At 49.6% G+C, this 21,760-nt stretch overlaps 1 protein-coding gene across 1 annotated transcript; it reads right to left on the reverse strand.

Annotated features, from left to right (window-relative positions):
- Nucleotides 1-11,368: 11,368 nt before the first annotated feature.
- Nucleotides 11,369-13,399, reverse strand: LOC126648018 (zinc finger protein 239-like). Its single transcript, XM_050330667.1, has 2 exons — nucleotides 13,333-13,399; nucleotides 11,369-12,198 (listed from the first exon to the last, which is right to left on the reverse strand). The coding sequence occupies exon 2, from the start codon at nucleotides 12,080-12,082 to the stop codon at nucleotides 11,369-11,371; it is 714 nt and encodes a 237-aa protein (XP_050186624.1). The 5' UTR covers nucleotides 12,083-12,198; nucleotides 13,333-13,399.
- Between the last annotated feature and the right edge of the window lie 8,361 nt (nucleotides 13,400-21,760).

Here is a 21,760-nt window from a genome sequence, read left to right on the forward strand (position 1 = left end):
CATGCCCACAGATCCTCCCAGAGGGGTGAGGCAGACATCAAGGTTCAACAGGAATGCCCTGTTTGGGATAACTTAGGAGATGGTTGCATCCCCTCTCCCTTACCCAGAAGCTGGAGATGTTGCTGTCTGGGAGCAGGAGGTGCAGAGTGGGGGTTCAGCACCGCTGGCTCGGTGCAAGTACAAGAAGCGTTTGGACGATACTCCCGGGCACGTGGTGTGACTCTGGGGGATGGTCCAATGAAGGCTCAGGAGTTGGACTCAATGATCCTTGTGGGTCCCTTCCAACTTGGAATACTGGGTGTGATTCTGTGAAGTTCCACAGGGCTGTGTGTGAGCAGAGAGCAGGGGCTGAGCAAAGCAGAGCAGGGCAATGGCAGCACAGCCCTTGAGCACTGCCCCAAGCGGGCTGAGCCCAAAGGGGAGCTGGGGGTGGGGTTGGTCCCACTCAGGTTAGGGGGCAGAGACACGGGGACAGCAGGGAGTGCAGGACAGGGAGAGCATCAGAGGGAACTGATGGGCATGGGGATGTCTCCAGGCTGGGCTCTCCCACTGCTCAGTAGCCCCATCTCTCCAGGACGAGGGTGCTGATGGGGGCGGACAACAAGAGGAGCAAGGTGAGGACACAGCATAGGATTCAGATCCAGAGGGGAATGGTTGACCCCGGAAGAAGAGTGGGTCACAATGTGGACAAAACATATCCAGGAGGAAAGAAGAGTGGAAAGGGCTCACAAGTTATCACTTGCCTCTGACAGGGAATATTGTCTTAGTCGAGGGTTTGCTGTCTGTTAGAGAAATGTAGAGCTCATGATTCTTGGTGTCCTGTGCAGGGACCATCCCAGACACTGAACTTCTCCCCCAGTTCCCATCTTGATCCTTTAGATGAATGTGGAACCAGCCAGTTCATGCAAATCTGCCCAACCAGTTGACATGGGCTCTTAGAAAAAGAGAAGAGACCAGAGAAGGCGTGATGGGGAGAGGAAGCAGTGAGCAGGACATGCCATTCCAGCCCAGTGAGATCCCAGCTGATGAATCTCCTCATGTCCTGGTGGTGGCAGTTGGGCAGCCTTGGCCCTGATGCTGAGGGTCACTGAGTGTGTGAGGAGGGAATCCTTCACCATTGATGGTTGTGCCTGCCTGGGAGCTGGACCAGTTGCCTGGGAAGAGAAATGCACAGGCTGAGAGCCTGCAGCTCCCCCAGGTGCTGCACACACTGAGACACTGTGGGGATCCCAGATCCACCCTCTGTCATCTGTGAGGATCAAGAAATGAATATCCTGCCCAGTTGTGGCTCTGGAGAGAGCTTAACCACATGCCCCTTCCACATTCCCATCACTGAGGATTTCCTAGACAAGAATTTTCCCACCCATGTAGCTCCAACCCACATCTCCTTTTTCCCATGTTTGACAGCACCCCAAGCCTGGTTTTTGTGTGATTTGTGGTCCCAGGTGGATGGCTCTAAAGCCTTAAGAATTTCAGCACCTCCCAGGTGTTACACTCTGCCCTGAACCCATTGGGAAGTGTTGAAAATCACCCCTTTTGTTCAGAGTCCCACGGGGGCTGAAGGAAGCAATCATCCTCCTGCCTTCCCCAAAGCAGCTCTGCCCATCACTGCTGCACGCCTGATCCACACAGCCTGTGTCCCGCCCTGTGCCCAGGACATGCCCTGTCCTGCTCCTCTCAGCAGCACTCCAGTGCTCATCCCTCCTAGATATATTTTGTCCACATTGTGACCCCCCCCACTTCTTCCAGGGTCAACCATTCCCCTGTGGATCTGGATCCTGTGCTGTGTCCTCACAGTGCTCAAGGGCTGTGCTGCTATTACTCTACTCTGCTTTGCTCAGCCCCTGCTCTCTCCTCACACACAGTCCTGTTGAATTTCACAGAATCACACTTAATGTTCCAAATTGGAAGGAACCCACAAAGATCATCGAGTAATCCTGGACCAAAAATCCCCCTCAAATAAAAGGAAACAGTTCGGTATTCCTCGCTTTTTGGCGCAATTCCAATCCCAGTCAGCAGGGGCCGCTGTTGGATCACCGGAGGGGCAGAGCCTGCAGGGGCTCCCTGACAAGGGAGATTTTCGCCCCACAACACCGAGAAGGGCAAGAGAAAGGGGATGTTTCTGCCTCATCCAAGGAGAAGAGTCAGGTGAAATGTCCCCCAAGAGCAGCTCTCTGTCTCCAGGAATTTTAACCAAAACCTGCTGCATGGGACTCATGTGGGGACATCAAACCCAGCCCACATGGGAATATGCAGAGCTCTTTTTGTCTAAGACTTTAGCATTATGACAAACCTCTCTCTGCCAACTGATGACAATTTTGATGTAGGAACAGATGGGACCCTGTGACCTCACATGGTATTTTAATGCTCCAATGGCATGGGCCTTTCTGGGTCCAGCCAGGGCTAAAAATTACTTTTGACTGGGATTTAGGTTAGGAAAGAAAATCCAAGGAAAGTAAGGAAGGGCAGTAGAACAGTATGAATATGAAGGTTTGAGGGTCTAGTGGATGTCGCAGCTGAGCTCAGGCCACAGAGGTCTCCCCTTTCATTAGTTCTTTGGTGACCATGGACCTTTCCAGAATGGAGAGCATAGGCCATAATATAACAAAGGAGCCAAACCTAACACTAAACCTTAACCCCTAACTACAACCCTGTCCCTTACCCTAACCCAAACCTTACCTAAATCCTATCCTAATTTAACCTAATGCTAAACCTTACCATAAATCCTAGACCCTAACACTAACCCTAACCCTGACTCACCACCTATCTCGTGCAGTTGGTGCGCTGCTCTTGGCACTACACAAGGAACAAGAGCTTTCAGTATGGGCACCTTTGGTCTGGGAGGTGTCTTCATCTTAACTAAATTATGGCTGTCTACCTCAGTTTAATGAGATAGAAGTGTTTTGCTAAGGAGGATGAGTTATGAGGAAAAGCCAAATCTCCTCCATCTAAGCAATTGTACATCCAAAATTAAGAGGTTCTGATTGAGAAAGTGTGGAGAAAGGAAAATAATAACAACCTTTTAATAAAGGATATATGTGTATTGGCAGTGTCGTGGTTTTGCCCACCAACCAGCCCCTGGGGCTGAGGGTGGTTTTGTCCAGGTGGATTTCTGGAGTAAAAGCCAATCAAAGGTTTAGTAGCACCTTTACTAATTACATATTTAAGAAAACAGAAGAGAAACTGGTTGCGCAGTTGAAATTAGGTAGCCATGTAGGAGCAGCAGCAGGTCCCAAGTGGGGTCAGGTGTCCATCCTCCCCCGGCCCTGGGCCGGAGGTAGGTGTGGCACTGAAGCCCCCTTTCTCTCCTGTAGGAGAGTAGAGAAAAAAAAAAATAGAGGACTGACTGCTTGGATGAAAAGCGCTGTAGAAGAATTCCGGCAGAGGGATAACGAAGTAGCCAAGGCCAAAGCTGCAGTAGGAGAGAAGAGAAGTTTGAAGGGGGGACTTCTCCTCTCCCCTCTCTTGCTCTCTCTCACTCCCTTCAGCAGGGAAAAGAATGAAAAATAAACCCCTGTCACCTGTAGAAGTTTGTTGGGGTGAGGAGACCCCCATGCTGCTTGTGGAAGAGCCTATACTGAAGTAAGTGGATGCATAAGGAGTTGAGACTTTATAAGAGACCTGAGGTGAAGTAGAGTCCTGTTGAAGATTTGTGATTCTGAGAGGGACAAGGCTTACGCTGAAGTAGAACGGCTTGGGTAAGCTTGAGGTCCGGGTGAGGGATCCATGCTGCTGCTGGAAATCTGCGACCCTGAGAGAGACGAGGCTTACACTGGAGCGAGAACGGCTCGGGTAAGATGTTGGGATCCAAGTGAAGGATCCATGCTAGACCCATGTCGGAGAGGTCTATCAAGGAGTGTTCTCCCATGGGGAGGGACCCCCACAGGAAACAGGGGTGGACTCAAAAGCCATTATCCCCTGTGACCCTGTGGTGAAGATCCATGGTAGGCAAGTGTCCCCTTGCAGTCCATGGAAGAGAAAACCTTCAGGGCCTTGGTAACCCCTCAGCCTTCAGTCTTAGTCCAGGAGGGGGGTAGGTCCAGCCTTGGAGCTGACAAAGAGAGAGAGAGAAAGAGTTCCAGCTGCAACAGAAGAAGAGCTTTAGAGTGCTGCAGAGTTATTGAAAAGACCCGGAGCTCTGAGAATGGAGAAAGAGACTGCTTCTCCTCCTGGACTGATAAAAAGGGGAGACAGGTATTTCTGTAAATATATAATGTTTTTACCTAAATAGAATTATTGTAGATATAGTTCTTTAGTTTTATTTTGCCAGTAATAAATATTCATATTATTCTCTCCAATCAGTTCTCTTTTGTCTGCATAAACCTCTCAACTTATAGTAATTGTGTGGGGGGTGTGAGAGCAAACTGACCCAGAGAAAACCACGACAGGTAAAACAACGAAAGAACACAAAGAAAACAACAAAACAATAATCCTATACCCAAAAGTCCCCTTCAAACAAAAAGGTAAACAACTCAGTTTGCACTTTTTTGGTGCAATTGGAACCACAGTCAGCAGGGGGCGCTGTTGGATCACTGAAAGAACAGAGCCTGCAGCGTCCTCTGGTGTCCAGTGGGGGGCACTGTTGGGTATGGCGGTTGCCATGAGGGGGTCCCCGGGGGTGCAGGAGAAGCCAAAAATGGAGATTTCCCCCCCACACCACCGAGAACAGGAAAGAGGAGAGAAGGGGTTCTTCCCAAGAAAACTCATGTTGTCTGTACCTGACTGTGTGACTTCCCCTTTTCCTTGATGTGTATATAAAAAAAAAAAAAAAACAAAAAAAAAAAAAACACTCTACCAAAAACACGAGAGCAGAAGAGGGATAAAAGGGTGACCTCCTTCCCAAATAGTTCCTCTCTGATGAAGTCTGAGCAGGTCTGGGCTGGGGGCAGAAAACAGGGCGCAGGCAAACTGAGGCTAAGTGGTCAGGCTGAGAATAAAGAAACCTTGGAGCTTTTCCAACCCACACCTTGTCTCAGTTCAGGCAACAATGAAGTGTCTTGTTTCCCAGAAGAGGGAAAAGAAAACAATAAAAAAACCCTCCTCATCCCTCCCCAAGACTTCAAGGGTCATCAGTCTGGAATCTGAGTCCCTGACCAGTTCTTTTGTGCTGCTCAATCATCCAAGAGCAAGGCCAATCTGCCCATTCAACATCCCTCCCACAAAGTGGGGAAGGGGGGGGAAGGAAAATATTTAGTGCTCAGTTCCTTTTTTCGTTAGAACAAGCAAATGTGTCACACTGTGGGACGGGCAGTTTCAACCCAGCACTCCTACAAGAGAACGACTGCCCAGGAAAGAAAGCCCTGAGTCTGCGTCTCTCAAGTGCAGTTGCTGCGCCACTCTCGGCACTGCACAAAGAGAAGGAGCTTTGAGGTATTGTCATCTATACTGAACCCTAGACCTAAACTTAAAAAAAAAACCCCCTCTAAGCCTAAACCTAACTCTAAACCCTAACTCCTACCAGAAAACTATCCCTTACTCTAACCCAAAAGTTACCTAAACCCTAACCTTTACTTAATCCTAACCCTAAACTTAACCCTATCTGTAACCTTAACCTTAAATCCCAGCACCTCACACTGACCCTAACTGTGACTCATCATTTATCAAGTGCAATTTGTGCACCACTCTCAGCACTACACAAAGAACAAGAGCTTTGTGTGTGTGCACTTTTGGAATGGAAGGTATCTCACAGTACTGAACGCTAGACCTAAACTTAAAAAAACTCCAAGTCTAAACCTAACGCTAAACCCTAACCCCTAACCATAAACCTATCCCTTACTCTCACCCAAACGTTGCCTAAACCTAACCTAATCCTTACACAAACCCTAACACTGACCCTAACCTTGACTCAGCATCTATCTAGTGCAGTTAGTGCGCCACTTTCAGCACTACAGAAAAAGTAAGAGCTTTCTGTGCGTGCACCTTTGGACTGGGAGGTCTCTCAGGCAGTACTGAACCCTAGACCTAATATTTTAAAAAAACCTAAACCTAAACCCAAATCCATAATTGTAACCATATCCCTTACTCTTACCCAAATGTTATCTAAACAATAACTCTAAGCCTAACCCTAAGCCTAACCCTAACCCTAAGCCTAAGCCTAAGCCTAAGCCTAAGCCTAACCCTAACCCTAACCCTAACACTGATTCACCATCTACCCAGTGCAGTTGGGGCGCCTCTCTCAGCACTATATAAAGAGGATGAGCTTTCTGTGCGAGCACCTTTGGTCAGGGAGTTTTCTTCATCCTTATGGAATTTTGGCTGTCAGACAGCAGTTTCAGCCCAGCGTCCCTACAAGCGAATGAGTGGCATTGCACCCAGGAAAGAAAGCCCTGAGCCTCTGTCTCTCAAGTGCAGTTGATGCATCATGTTTGGCACTACAGAAAGAGCAAGAGTTGGTTATGCAGGCACCTTTGGACTGGGAAGTATCTTCATCTATACTGAACCCTAGACCTAACCTTAAAAAAATCTAAGCCTGAACCCAACGCTTAACCCTAAACACTAACCCTAACCCTATCCCTTATTCTAACCCAAACATTGCCTAAAACCTAAATCTAACCTAACCCTTACCCCTTACCCTAACCCCTAATCACTAACCCTAACTCTAAAACCTAAGACTAAACATAACCCTAAGCCTAACCCTAAACCCTAACGCCCTAACCCAAACCCTAAATCCTACATCCTAACCCTAACCCTAAACCCTAAACCTAACTCTAAACCCTAAACCCTAACCACTAAGCCCTAACTCTAACCCTAAAACCTAAGCCTAAACCTAACCCTAACCCTAAACCTAATGAAAGGGACATTGGTGACATCATTGGGGACCATTGTCACCACTGGGGATTGGTAAAAACAAAGAGACAGCTGTGATGTCACAGGGACATTGGTGACATCACATGGGACATCAGTGACATCACAAGTACATGGTTGACATCAAAGAGATATCAGTGACATCATTGGGGATATTGGTGACATCACAGGGGACAGTGGTGACATCACAGGGACATGGGTGACATCGCTGGGTACCAGTGACATCACAGGGGACAGTGGTGCCATCACAGGGACAACAGAGAAATCATTGGGGATCAATGACATCACAGGGGTCTGGTGACAGCACAAAGATATCAGCGACATCATGGGGACAAGGTGCCACCTCTGGGCACAATGGTGACACCACAGGGACAGCTGTGACATCATTGCGGACCAGGGACATCACAGGGGGCTGGTTAAAACAAGAGGACAACCGTGATGTCACAGGGACATTAGTGACATGAAAGGGGTCTGGTGACATCACAGGGATATGGGTGAAATCACTGAGGACCAGTGACATCACAGGTGACTGGTGAAAACAAAGGGACAGTTGTGATACAAAAATGACATTGGTGACATCAACGGGGACATTGGTGACTTCACAAGGACAAAGGCAAAGTTACAGAGACACCAGTGACATCATCGGGGACATTGCTGACACCACAGGGGACAGTGGTGACATCACAGGGACATGGGTGACATCACTAGGAACCAGTGACATCATATGGGACTGTTGACAATAAAAGGACAGCCATGATGTCACAGGGAGATTGCTTACCTCACAGGGGACATCAGTGACTGCACAAGGCCCTGGGATGACACCACAGAGACACCAGTGACATCAACGGGGACATCGGTGACATCACAAGGCCAGGTGTGACATCACAGAGACATCATCGGGGACACTGGTGGCATTACAGGGGATAGTGGTGACATCACAGGGACATTGATCACATCATAGGGACATGGTGGTAACTGCTGGGGCACTGGTGATATCCCTGGGACAGCAGTGACATCATTGGAGACCAGTGACATCACAGGGGACTGCTTACAGCAATGGGAAAGCCGTGATGTCACAGGGACATTGGTGACATCACAGGGGATGGAGGTGACAACACAGAGACACCAGTGATATCACTGGGGACATTGGTGACATCACAGGGGACAGTGGTGACATCACAGAGGAACCTGTGAAATCATAGGTGATTGTTGCCATCAAAGGGAAAGTTGTGATGTCAGAGGGACATCAGTGACATCACAGGGACATCGGTGACACCACGAAGTCATGGTGCTATTGTTGGGGACAGTGGTGACATCACAGAGACAGCAATGGTGTCATTGGGGACCATAAATATCACTGGGGACTGGTGACAACAAAGGGAAAGTCTTGATGTCACATGGACATTGACGACATCACAGGGGACCTGGATAAAAACACAGAGACAGCAGTGATATCATAGGGGACATTGGTGACATCACAGGGGAGAGTGGTGACATTACAGGGACAGCACTGACATCATTGTGGACCAGTGACATCACAGAAGACTGGTGAAAACAAAGGGGTAGCCATGATCTCCCAAAGACATCAGTGACATCACTGGGGACATCTGCGACTTCACAAGGACGGGGTGACATCGCAGAGGCACCAGTGACATCATCGGTGACACTGGTGACATCACAGGGACAGCAGTGACATCACTGGGGACAAGTGACGTCACAGGGGACTGGTGACAACAAAGGGACAGCTGTGATATAACGTGGATGTTGGCGGAGGAGCTTCCAGAACAAACTGCACACAAATCAGGATGATTTACACAAATGTTCCTCTTTATTTACATAACCCAACCTCTTATATACTTTCACTGCCCCCCGGGGCGTGATCACTTTCAAACTATTGGTTATTTGCTGTAACCCCCAAACCAAGCGTGTATTACTGACACACTTCCTATTGGGTGCACACAGATGTCCACGTAATATGAAGACATTGTTTTTCTCCTAAAAGTCCTCCTTTTTTTTTGTCACAGGTTTCTCTTTGTTTACATTCCTGCAGTCTGTTATCACTGCTCCTGTATCTTTCCACTGCCTGCAAAGAGGCTTCTGGCTATGTCAGGGGCAGGCCTAACTGAGGCCAATTAGTATGGTTTGTCCATAGTGTGTCTTTTTTCAGCTCAGCACCCCACACATGGACATCAGTGACATTACTGGGGACATCAGTGACTTCACAAGGACAAGGGTGACATCACAGAGACACCTATGACATCATTGGTGACACTGGTGACATCACAGGGACAATCATGACATCACTGTGTGTACCAGGTTTGCAAGGATATGTCTGGAATAAAGACAAGTACAACAGTCATTCAAACACTACAAAATACCTTTTATTGCAGTGAGAGTAAAAAAAAACTACTAGCAAAGAGAATCAAAAATTTAAAAGAATACAAAAAAACCCTACTTTATCTATTGGTGTTCATACAGTACTACAAACAGCCTCTAATAAAGTATTAGTTAGTACAAGGGGAATTAAAGGGATACAATATTAGCTAGTAAAAAGGGAATTAAAGAGATACAAAAAAATATAAAACTTTTGCTTTCCCTGTTGCTTCCTATCAATAAACTGTGCTCACCTGCACACACAGGCCAGGCCTACCAGGCTCTGCAGGGCTGGTCGGTGCCCGTGCTTGGCGGGTGTCCCCGCGGAGCAGCACAGTGTGGATGGAAGGATGAGCATCGCTCCACCCAGCAGTGCTGACACCCCATTCCATCAGCTCTACATTACACTACGTAGGGCCAGGACACAGCAGAAGGTGGTGCTTGAGTGGCAGCCAAACAGCGCCCGTTCATCACCTCATGGCAACAGTCTGGGCGTGCCCCACTGTAGGGCAAGGGGCCAATGACCCCTGCCCACATCATCTTCCTCTCCATCACCTTCCTCAGCCCTATGGACGACCTGTACCATTGTGTTTCAAGGGGATTTGTATCTCTCTTGCAGAGTGGAGCCAAGCCAAGGAGGAGCTCAGCTCTGATAATGGGGGACATCCAGTTAACTTTGCTAAAGGCACAATGGGCCTTACAGTGAACTTGTGCAATAAAATCACCTTGTACAACACTCTGGCTGGTTTCACATGCAAACATAATCACGTTCTAAACCCTGTATGCTCCACTGATCATCTAAATCAAAAGTACCACCTTACACCATGGCAACCATTCTGCATTCTCATTGTTACAGTTGGTTACCATGGCAACCATTGTGCAGTCTTATTGTTACCTTGGTTACCATGGCAACCATTCTGAAATCTCATTGTTACGGTTAGTTACCATGGAACCATTATACATGTCCATCTCAGCGTGGGTTACCATGGTAACCATGATGCATTCCCATTGTTACATCGGTTACCACGGAAACCATCTGTAGCAAACAGATAATTTATGAATGCCAAAGATTATGTTTCTCCATTGTTTCTGCCCATCAAAATCTTCCTCTCAGACATTCTCTGTCAGCTCTCTGCAGAGACAGAGAAAAAAAAGGGCAGAAAACTGGTACTCCCCCACACACACACCAGCTCAGGGGAAAGGTAGCATGGTGGTACCTTTTCTCTGCTTCTAGAAGTAATCATAACTATTTTATAAGTTCTTTTATTTTTTCCTTTGTCTCTGCATCTCTTAGCAATTAATAAAATCAGGATTTTGGTATCAACAGATAACTTGTGTGTGTCTTACTTTCGCTCAAGAGAATATTTGAATCTGAAGTTCTTTCTGCAATATTTAAGCAGATTGTAACAGGAGACCACGGAAAAGTGGGAGAAACAGGGAGAAGGGTGGAAAAGGGGGGGTAGTCTGGTGGGTCTGACAGTCCCATGGGGGTCTTTGGGCACGGAAGGGTTGGGAAAAGGGGTGGCCCCCTGAGCTCCCAACTTTCTGTGTGGTGTGGGGGCTGCTGGATCCAATCTCAGCCTTGGGTTATGCCAACACTTTCAGTTCAAAGAAATTACAGACGTGGGACTGAACCACTTTTGTCCCCGAGGTTTTAAGGATGGCAAATCACATCTATTGATAGAAATGAATTATTTAGGGTTCCAAACGATCAGACAAAACACCTTCATCAGAATTTTTTACCACATAATAGAAATACTAAAACTACCATTAGTACAGGATAAGATAGGACAGCGCTCTACCCTAAAGCAATTGTTGAAGCAATTCTACTCAAGCTGGCACCAAAGCAAGAATTATGAATTAGACATGGATGGAACTCCCCCAGACCAACGCTCGTGGGGAGATCTCTGCTCTCAACCTCCAGTAGTAAATTTGGGGGAATCTCCACATATCCCCCAAGAAGGGTTCTGTTGGCAGAACCTGCCCCTGGGAAAGGGGACTGGCCTTTCTGGTAGAAAGGGATGGACTGACAGTCACTGGACTCCAGGGGTTGCCTCACCATCAGGGGTGTCATTCGGGGTGGGAGCAGCGGCCAAAGCTCTTCCCGCAGTTGAGGCACTCATAGGGTGGATCCGTTTGTGTGAGGTCAAGGCAGAGTTGTGGGTGAAGCCCTTCCCACACTCCCACACTTTTAGGGCCTCTCCCCGGTGTGGATGCGCCGGTGGGTGACAAGGGTAGAGTTCTGGCTGAAGCCCTTCCCGCAGTCGGTGCAGCGGAAGTGCCTCTCCCCTGTGTGTGTCTGCTCATGCAGGAGGAGATGTGAGCTGGTCTGAAACCTCTTCCCACATTCCAAGCCCTTGTAGGGCTGCTCCCCAGTGTGGATGCGCTGATGGGTGCGGAGGTTGGAGCTGTCACTGAAGCTCTTCCCACATTCCTCACACTTGTAGGGCCGTTCCCCAGTGTGGATGAGCTGGTGTTGGATCAGGTGGGAGCTCTGCCTGAAGCTCTTCCCACATTCCCTACACGTGTAGGGCCGTTCCCCAGTGTGGATGAGCTGGTGTTGGATCAGGTGGGAGGTCTGCCTGAAGCTCTTCCTACATTCCCTACACATGTATGGCCGTTCCCCAGTGTGGATGAGCTGGTGGGCGCGGAGGTTGGAGCTGTTCCTGAAGCTCTTCCCACATTCCCTACACATGTAGGGCCGTGCCCCAGTGTGGATGTGCTGGTGAGTGATGAGCTTGGAGCTCTCCCTGAAGCTCTTCCCACATTCCAAGCACCTGAAGGGCTTCTCCCTGCTGGGAGGCTGCTCAACAGATGCACCACAAGACAGGGCCAAAGGGGCACTGACTTCCTCCTCACCTGCCTGGGGGGCCTGAGGCATCTTCCTTGCAGCCTCCTCCTCCATCCGCCCAAGCTTTGGGAAGGACAAATCCTGCTGGGGGGAAACAGGGGCTGAGTGCGTTGGCTTGGGGTTTCCTCCTGCCCAAGTCCATCCCTAGGACTCACCGGCCATCCTGGGACCTAAAAACCTCTAAAACACCAAGATTTAGCCTGGAAAAACATAAAACACTGAGATTTGAGGAAAAAAAAAAAAAATCAAAAACTCCCCCTAAATCTACAAAAATCATGATTCAGCCAGAAAATACTTCAAACTATGAAGATTCAGCTCAGAAAAATCTTCTCAGAAGTTCCCCTTCTCTGATCTCTTCACTCTAGGAGTCTGGGGATCTCCCCTCTCTGGGCTGCTGGGGGTCCTACCAACTTGAGGGTTTTGGAGGCCCTGGCTCTCTGCCTCAGGGTGCCCGGTTCCCAGACATTCCCCCGCTCCAGGTTCTCCACTTTGTGTTCACAGGGATCCCAAGCGTGTCCCCTGTCCAGGCTCCCCCTTCTCTGGGCCCCCTCGTTTCAGGGTCCCGGGGATCCTGGGCCTCCCCCTTCTCCGTGCTCCCCCTCCAGCCTGCCGGGGGTCCCCCAGCTCCAGTATCCCTCTGTTCTCCCCACTCCGCTGTTCCTACCCCCCACCCCTGGCTCTCCCGAGCCCATAAAAACCTCCAAACCACCAAGCTTCAGCCCAAAACTCCCAGGAGTTCCCCCTCTCTGTTTTCTCCTCTCTGGGCTGCCGAGGGTCCTGCATTTATTGGGGATTGGGTTACCTTGGTCCTCATCCTCTCCTGGTAAAAGGGAGTCCCAGGAATCCCAGGGGTCCCCTCTATGGGTTCCCCCCTTGGGTGCTCTGGGCTCCCCCTTCTCCAGGCTGACGGGGGTCCGGTGAGTCCTGGGGGTTCCCCTCTATAGGGTCGTCTTTAGGGATGCCGGGGATTTTGGGGGTCTCAGTGGTCCTTTCTTCCCTGACTTTCGCCTTCGAGGTGCTGGTCGGTCCCAGGGGTCCCCGCTCTCTCCGGCCTATTGAGGGTACCGGCTCCTCCCCCCCCCACTGCTGCTCCCCCTCCTCTCCAGACTCCAAGGGGTTCCCCCTCTCCGCGACCCCCGTTTAAGGGGCCCGGCGTTCCCTCTGTGCTCCCCCCACACTCCCGGTTTGCGGGGATCCCCCAGCTCCGGGATCGACCCTCTCCGCCCTCCCCACTCCGCGGCTACCGGGGTTCCCCCGGCTCCTACGGGGGACCCTAAAACCGGTCTCGCTCCCCCCGCCATTACCGAGCGACCCCCACGTGCTGCTTCCTCCTCTTCTTTGTCCTCCCGTCCGGCTCCTGCCTTGGCTGTCCCGGCGCTTTTTTCGTGTTTCCGCCTCCGGGATCCGCCCCCTGCAGCCCTTCCCCCCCTGGCCCAGCCCCAGCGCCCCCTTTGAGCCCCCCCTTCCCCTCCCCCTGCCCAAATTGCCGTCCCGGGGGCGCTGGGGGCGAGGGGGGGGCCCGGTGGGCTCGAGGTGGGGAGCGCTGGGGCTGCGGCTCTGCCCGCACACGGAGGAGCTGCCCCCGCAGCCGGGGGGGCTCCGGCACCACCAGTGCCCAGAAAGGTCTCCCCACATGAGGGATTTGGGGGGTCTGGATGGGGTCAGAGCAGCCTGGGGAGTCCTTATGGGACTCGGGGGCGGTTTATGGGGGTCCCAGCACCTTTTGGGGAGCGCTGGGTGCCGTGTTGGGGTGCAGGTGTTCCACCAAAGCCCCCCCCCGAACAGGGTTACACGGGGGGGGACACACAGGGCTCCCCATTCCTGATCTATCCTGGAGCCACCACGCTGGGGGCACCTGGGATTATACTGGGAGCGACCAGGACCACACTGGGACTGACAGGGAGCATAACTGGTGTGACTGGGAGCATGCTGAGGTCGACTGGGATATACTGGGAGAGACTGGCAGTGACAGAGATCTTACTTGGAGAGACTGGAACTAGAGTGGGGTGACTGGGAGCAACTGGGCCCATGCAGGGGGTAACTTAGATCCTCCTAGGATAGAGTGATATTGTACTGGAAGTGACTGGGATCATCCTGGGGGTTACTGGAACCAGAGAAGTGGTTAATGGGAGCAACTGGAACCACAGTGGGGGCAACTGGGATCATAGTGGGAGCAGCTGGGTCCCTGCTGGGCTCATACTGGGATCACACTGGGACTGACAAGGATCATCCTGGGAGTGACTGCAATAACACTGGCAGTGTGTGAGAAGGACTGCAACCATACTGGGGATGACTGGGACCACACTGGATTTGTACTGGAAGTGTCTGGAAGTTAGTGGGATCATACTGGAGGTGACTGGGCTCATAGTGGGATCATACTGGCAGCAACTGGGACCATGCAGGGGCAAATGGCATCGTCCAGGCAGTGACTGACAGTGCCTGGGGCCATCCTGGACTCAGACTGGGAGTCCCTGTGAGGGAAAGGAACCATCCTGGGGGGCCTGGGAGCAACTGGGAGCACCTTGGGTGAAATGACAAACTGTGTTAGAAATTCTGAGCCATAGAATTGCTGTATTTTAGACAAGCTCTTGACAAGGACAACTCTACCACAGAAGTCATGGAGTTTAGTGAGCTTGAAAGGTCTCAAGGGAAAGTGCAGAGTTACCATTTCTTGTGAAGATCATTTACAGGCAAGAATTTTGCTAAAAACAGAGATGGTTCATGCAGCTGTGAAGAGACTGATAGAAAGCGAGACAGGACAGAAAACAGATCCACGAGACTGGGCCTAGGCCTTGGACCAGTTCCAGAGGGCAGGAAAACGTGCCAGAAGCACGGGGTCCAGAGAAGAAGAGAGCAAGAAAGGTGTTGGTGCCTGACCCCAGGGGTGGCTTTATGACCTCCGAGGCAATTCCAGGGGGGTATAGGGTGGGTGGAAAACAGGGTGGAACAGGGGAGGTAATGGAGTCCAACCCTCAGCCCTGGCCAGGCCCATCCCCAAGAGTCACAGCCTGTGCCCCAGAGGATCATCCAAGTGCTCCTGGAGCTCTGTCAGCCTTGGTGCTGTGCCCACTGCCCTGGGGAGCCTGTTCAGTGCCAACCACCCTCTGAGGGAAGAACTCAGAGCAGAGCTCAGGGCCTGTCCCTCCTCTGCCCCTCCTGAGGAAGCTGGAACTGCAGTGAGGTCTCCCCTCAGTCTCCTCTTCTCCAGCTGAACACACCAAGTGCCCTCAGTGTCCTCACACGCCTTCCCCTCTAGGCCCTCCCCTATCCTCGTGGCCTCCTTTGGAGACTCTCCAATGGCTCAATCTCTCCCTTCCATTGTGTCTCTCCAAACTGCCCCAATCTTGCAGGTGAGGTTGCCCCAGGGCAGAGCAGAGCGGGACAATCCCCTCCCTGATGCCCCCAGCACAGGCTTGGCCCTCCTGGCTGCCAGGGCACTGCTGACTCAGGGACAGCTGGCACCCACCAGCACCCCCAGGGCCCTTTCCCGGCACTGCTTCCCAACCACCGATTCCCAGTGTGTCCGTCCAGCCAGGGTTGCCCCATCCTAGGGCAGGATCCGGCCCTTCCCCCTGTTGAACTTCCCATGGTTGGTGATTCCCAGCCCTCAGATCTGTCCAGGTCTCTCTGCAGGGCCTTTCTGCCTTCCAGGGGCTCAGCAGCTCCTCCCAGTTTTGGGTCCCCTGCAAACTTGCTCAGTGTCCCTTCCAGTGCTGTGTCCAAGTCATTGATGGAGATGTTGGAGAGCACAGGGCCCAAGATGGAGCCCTGTGAAACCCCAGCAGTGACAGGTCACAGTCTGATGTCACCCCTGTCACTGTTACAGGGTCCCTTTGGTTCCATGAGCCCCACATGTCATAATAGCCCCTTTGATTCCATGAGATTCCACAGTGTCCCTGGGTTCCTTTGGTTCCATGAGGCCCTGGAGTGTCACAATGGCCTTTAGGTTCCAGGAGGCCCCAGAGTGTCACAGGGTTCCCTGGTTCCATGATATTCTCAGTGTCCCAATGGAGCCTTGATTCCATAGGTTCTGCAGTGTCACAGGTTTACTTTTCTACCATGAAAAAACCTCCTGAAACCATGACATTATCCCCCTCTGTATTCTATTCCCTTTTTCATCACACGGTGTCCCAGGGATCCTTTGGTTCCATGAGGCCCTGCAGTGTCCCAGCAGCCCCTTGATTCCTTTGTGCCACTGGAGACACCCCATAATCCTGCCCTGCCTTGTCCATGGCTACTGAGCCTTCTGAAAGGTTGGGAAGGGGTTCAGCAGCAGTGATCCCCATCCTGCTGGCTCTACTTCCCAGCCTGACCAGCATGGCCAGTGCAGGCTCAGCCCAGGGTGCCACAGCCCCTCCCTCTGCAGAGCAGCCCCTCCAGCTCAGGGCTCTGCAGGGATCCCAGGCTGGGATCTGCAACTGCCCAAGGCAGCCTGGACACACTGCCCTGGGCAAAGGGATGTGCCTGGAGAAGAGCAACCCAGTGAACAGATGGTGCAGGATGTGTTTGATAAAGGTCCTATAACCCCAGAATATTGGGATGAGTGCAGATTTAGTTCTTCACAGCACAGAAATTCATTCACTTTTTCCCTTTTCCTACCTCTATGGAACAAGGGAACTTGTGATTCCTGCCCTCACATGGCTCTCTGACCAGCCAATCTGGGTATCCCAGTGGCCCCTTAAGGGAGAGATATTGCAGCAAATCAACCTACTAGTACATGAACAACTAGGAAAGGGACGTATCGTGCCAACTGATAGTCCCTGGAATTTCCTCATTTTTACCATACAGAAGTCCAATAGAAAGTGGAGACTGCTACAGGATTTAAGAGAACTCAGTAAAATAATAGAGCCGATTGGGGCTCTCCATCAAGGGGCTCCATCACTACAATGATACCTTCACAGTGGCCTATTGTTCTTATTGATATAAAAGGTCGTTTCTTTAACATTGCATTAAACTCTAAAGACTCTCTTAGGTTCTCGTTTACAGTGCCTTCCATCAACGCAGCAGAACCATCTCAGTGCTATCCCTGGACAGTCCTCCCACAAGGAAGGAGGAACAGCCCCTCTGTTTGCCAAAGAGTCTTTGCAGACATGTTATCACCAATCCGTCAACAGTGTCCGGATACCATCGTATATCACTCTGTGGACGATCTCTTGCTGGCAGCGGAATCCAAGGAACAACTCATGCAAGTGCATTTGGCCATGAAAACTGCACTATTAACACATGGTCTTGAAATTGCACCGGGGAAAGGACAAGTGGGAAAGGACAAGTTCCATGGAAATACCTTGGATTTCAAATTAAGAACACCACTATTCAGCCTCAGACTGTTGCTTTACTCAATGACATCCACACCTTAAATGATTTGCAGTCGCTACTGGGCTTAATCAGTTGGGTTAGGCCTCTGTTAGGTGTAACAACAGACACCCTGAAACTGTTCTTTCAGCTCCTGGAAGGGGAGGCAGACTTATCCTGCCCTCGATGCTGAACACCAGCAGCCCTGGCAGTATTAAAGGAAAGAAATAATAGACTGAGTTCCTGTCAGAGTCAAAGAAAAGTGTGTGGGTTACCTCTTGTTTTAGCAACTTTTAAAGGTATCAAACTTATGCTGTAATAGGACAATTGGATGTAAAAGGCAAAGATTTTCTGTTATGGGAATGGGTTCCTTTAAGCTTTCAGTTTTCCAAACCCATTACTACATATCCTGAGATGCTCTCCAAAGTCTGCCACGAAAGAAGATTACAGCTTTGAGAACTCTTGGGGAGGGATCCAGATATTATTTATGTTTCCTTGTCTACTGTTCAACTAACTCAATTGTAGATTCATAGCTCTGATTTTCAGTTAACCATTGCTGACTACAGGGGTCAATTTTCAGTTCACCTTCCCTCTATTCCTTTTTTGCAGCTACTGGTCCTTACTCAACCAGAGCTAACACACAACTTTTCTCCTGTTCCACTAACAAGTGTTAGAACTGTGCTCACAGATGGTTCTGGCAGAACATCTAACACAGCAGTCACCTGGCTCAGAGCAGGAAAATGGGTATATGACACACACAAGGTAAGAGGTTCCTCTCAGATAGCAGAGCTCTCTGCAGTCATACCTGCATTTGAGCTATTTCCAGAGCCTTTAAACATTGTTTCCAATTCAGCCTATGTCATCGGAGCAGTCCAACGAATTGAGAATTCACCCATACAAGATATCTCCAATTACAATTAGCTCTTATGTTCAAATCATTACTGTATGAAAGTAGTCATCTTAAACACAAATTCCACATAATTCCCATTTGTTCTAACATTTCTCCCCCAGGGCCCATCCCAGCAGGAAATCATGTGGCAGATCAAATAGCTGATACAGGGCACCTTGCCCAAACTGCAGTACTTCCAAACAATTTTGAAAAAGCAAAGCTGCCCCACAGCTTTTTTAACTAAATGCACCTCAGAAAAGATCTGAGCTGTCTGCCCTGCCAGAGCAACAGGCTGCATGTCTAAGCCTGCTGCAGATCATCTTTCTGTCATCTGAGGTAAACCCTGCTTTAATGTAACTATCATTACCTATAAGTCAGAGCATGGGTTAATATTACTCACTGTCTGGAAAACAGGAAAATGTAACTAGTAAAACCACTGATACGCAGCCTGAAAACATCAAACAGTGGTATATGGTGTTAGAAAAGCTCCAAAGATAAAACATCAAAACATCTTCACTGTGCAACAGTCTAAAACCAAACGATAAAACAGATAATGTATCGGCATGCTACTACTCTAAAATTTTTTCAAGAAGGGGTATCTGATAGTCACAGAGTCTCCTTGCATTTCAATGTCAAGCAAGGTTATAATGTCAACATCAAGAACAGGAAGCAATCAAATACAAACATTTCTACACTGGATCATGCAGTTGTGGAATGTTGGAAAGCCAGCTGATGCTGTTAAAGTCCAGCTTATTTTGGTTCTTTCTGGCTGAGAAGAGAAGGTCTGTGAATAAATCTCTGAGCCAAGCCTGGTGATGTAAGTGAAGGATGAGCAGGTCAAGCTCTTCAAAGAGGTTGAGGCCTGAGCTGTAGAGGAAGGTGAGAGCTGTGGTAATAATGTCATATAGCTTTTGAAATGAAGGTAGTGGTGGAGAGTTGCCTGGAGACAAAGTTCCTTTGCAGAGAAGGAGGCTGAGGCTGTGATCCAAAACAAAAGAAAGAGCTGGTAACTCCTATGCAAGACTTGTGGTTCAGCCTCGTAAATGATTTGTGTCAAGCTAAGTCACACTTTCATTCTTCCATTCTGAATGAGTCTCTGAAAGCAAAGAATCAACACCTTCAATTCTAACATGAAGTCAGATCAAATCTTTCATGCAAAGCTGAAGCCTTTCATTTTTACAGTCATTCTTAATGAGTTCAATATTAGGATGTCAAAAAACTCAAGCTCACACCACTGAATAAATAACTTAATCCCAAAAAGAAGGTTCTTACATTACTGTATGAAATTAGTCATCTTAAACACAAATTCCACATAATCCACATTGGTTATCACACTTCTCTCCCAGGGCCCATCACAGCAGGAAATCATGTGGCAGATCAAATAGCTGATACAGGGCACCTTGCCCAAACTGCAGTAGTTCCAAACAATTTCAAAAAAGCAAAGCTGCCCCACAGCTTTTTTCACCAAAATGCAAAATCCCTCCAAAGAAAAAACATTCCACGTTACGCTATCTCAAGCTGGAGCAATTATTTCTGTGTGCCCCGACTGCCAGAGACTCACTCCTCTACCACCTGAGGGGGTAAACCCTCATGGAATTAACCCACTGGACATCTGGCAGTTGGGCATAACACATTATTCACCATTTGGAAAATTAAAATACATCCATGTGTCCATTGACACGTGTTCTGATGCCATTGCAGCAACAGCACATGCAGGAGAGGAGGCTCAAGATGTCAACAAACACCTCTATTTTCAATATCAGTCCTTGGCATCCCCAGAACGATAAAAACAGATAACAGACCGGCATACACTTCTCACTCTTTAAAAGAGTTTTTCAAGATGTGGGACATCTCCCATACCACAGGGAGCCCACACTCCCCCACTGGTCAAGCAGTGCTAGAGTGTGCTCATCAAACACTCAGGAATATGTTAACCAAACAACAAAACACCACAACTGGACTTAGATGGTGATTATGGGAATGGTTGGGGTTTGGCCGATGTGCTGCTAAAGTCAGGCATTGATTTTGGTTTCCTTTCTTGGAGCTGATGAAGAGAAGAACCCAGGGACTGCAGGAACCCCTGAGCCAGCCCAAGGGACGTGCTTTTGGAAGGTGGATGGACAGGCAGAACTCTCTGCAAGATAAGTGGAGGGCTCTGAGCCAGAGAGGGGATGAGAGCCGGGTACAGGCTTGGGAATTGCCAAGAGGGCTTTGGAAATGAGAGTAGGGAAGGGGATGTCTAAGAACCAGTCCCTTAGGAGAGGGAAGTGGAGAGGCTGAGTTTTGACCCCAGCATGAGGGTGTGCAGGGCAGAGCAGAGAATCTCCCCCATGTAAGATTCTTGTGGGTCTGTCTTTGCAGTTCTGACAGGCACTATTTGTCACGGCCTGTCCTCTCCATTCCAGAACAGGCCCTGGCAACCAAAGAACCAACACCCCACACTAGCACAGTCAGACCCACCCACGTTCTTTGAGCCCTTTTGTGATGTCACGGCCTATCCTGTCCATTCTGTAATAGCCTGTGAATACCAAAAAAACCAAGCCCTCACCATGTGACAGTTCAACCCCATCCATGTGCCAAAGGCTCCTTTGTGATGTCACAGCCCATCCTCTCCATTCCGGAACAGCCCCTGGCAACCAAAAAGCCAACGCCCCAAAACCCCAAAATGCAGCTCCATCAGTGTGTCCTGGGCCCCTTTGTGATGTCACGGCCTGTCCTCTCCATTCTGGAATAGCCCCTGGAAACCAAAGAACCAACAGAATGCCAAAGTGCAGCCCCCCCATCTGCCATGGGACTCTTTGTGATGTCACGGCCTTTCCCCCAGGAAAGAAAGCCTGTAACCTTCAGGTTTCAGGTGCAGTTGGTGGGCCACCCTGGGCACTCCATGGGCAGCAAGAGCTTTCTGTCCTGGCACCTTTTGTCTGGCAGGAATCTTTGTCCAGGTTCAAATTTGGCAGTCGGACTGACAATTCCAGCACGGGGCTCCTGCAAGCGAACGACAGCCCTGCCCTCCAGGAAAGAAACCCCTTACCCTCGGTCTCTTTTCCTGTTCCTTCAAATACAACCTGCAGGGCAGCTTTCTGCCATCTCTTCTCTTGGGAATTGTGAAGATAGACCCGCTCCCATATTTAACACCTCAGGAAAAACCTCCCTGTTAACACCTTTCCCAACCTTCCTCATCCTTTCCCAAAGCCGAGATGTAGAAAGAACTGTTGTAAGATTATTAATATAATAAATAAGGAGTCTGCATGGACCAAGAGACACCAATGTGATGTGTAACACAATGCTTTACTGAGAGAGAACAAAGGCTGCAGTAGCAGTTTTGAATTGTAACACGTCCCAACAGGTAACCCTCTCAGCCAATCCTGCCAAGGTTCTTCACTGCTCATGTGCACCGGAGTCTCACAGAATTCATTTCCCTGAATGCTCTGCTGGCACTCCTGAAACCCCAAACGCTGCATCTCCCCCTTTTTATTACAACAAGAGACAGAACAGTGCAATCCTGAAACTTTTTATTTTTTTTTTTAACATAACATTTCCCATTTAACACA

The sequence above is a fragment of the Myiozetetes cayanensis genome, unplaced genomic scaffold, assembly GCF_022539395.1.
Source record: "Myiozetetes cayanensis isolate MyiCay16 unplaced genomic scaffold, myiCay2020 scf424, whole genome shotgun sequence".
Classification (NCBI taxonomy): domain Eukaryota; kingdom Metazoa; phylum Chordata; class Aves; order Passeriformes; family Tyrannidae; genus Myiozetetes; species Myiozetetes cayanensis.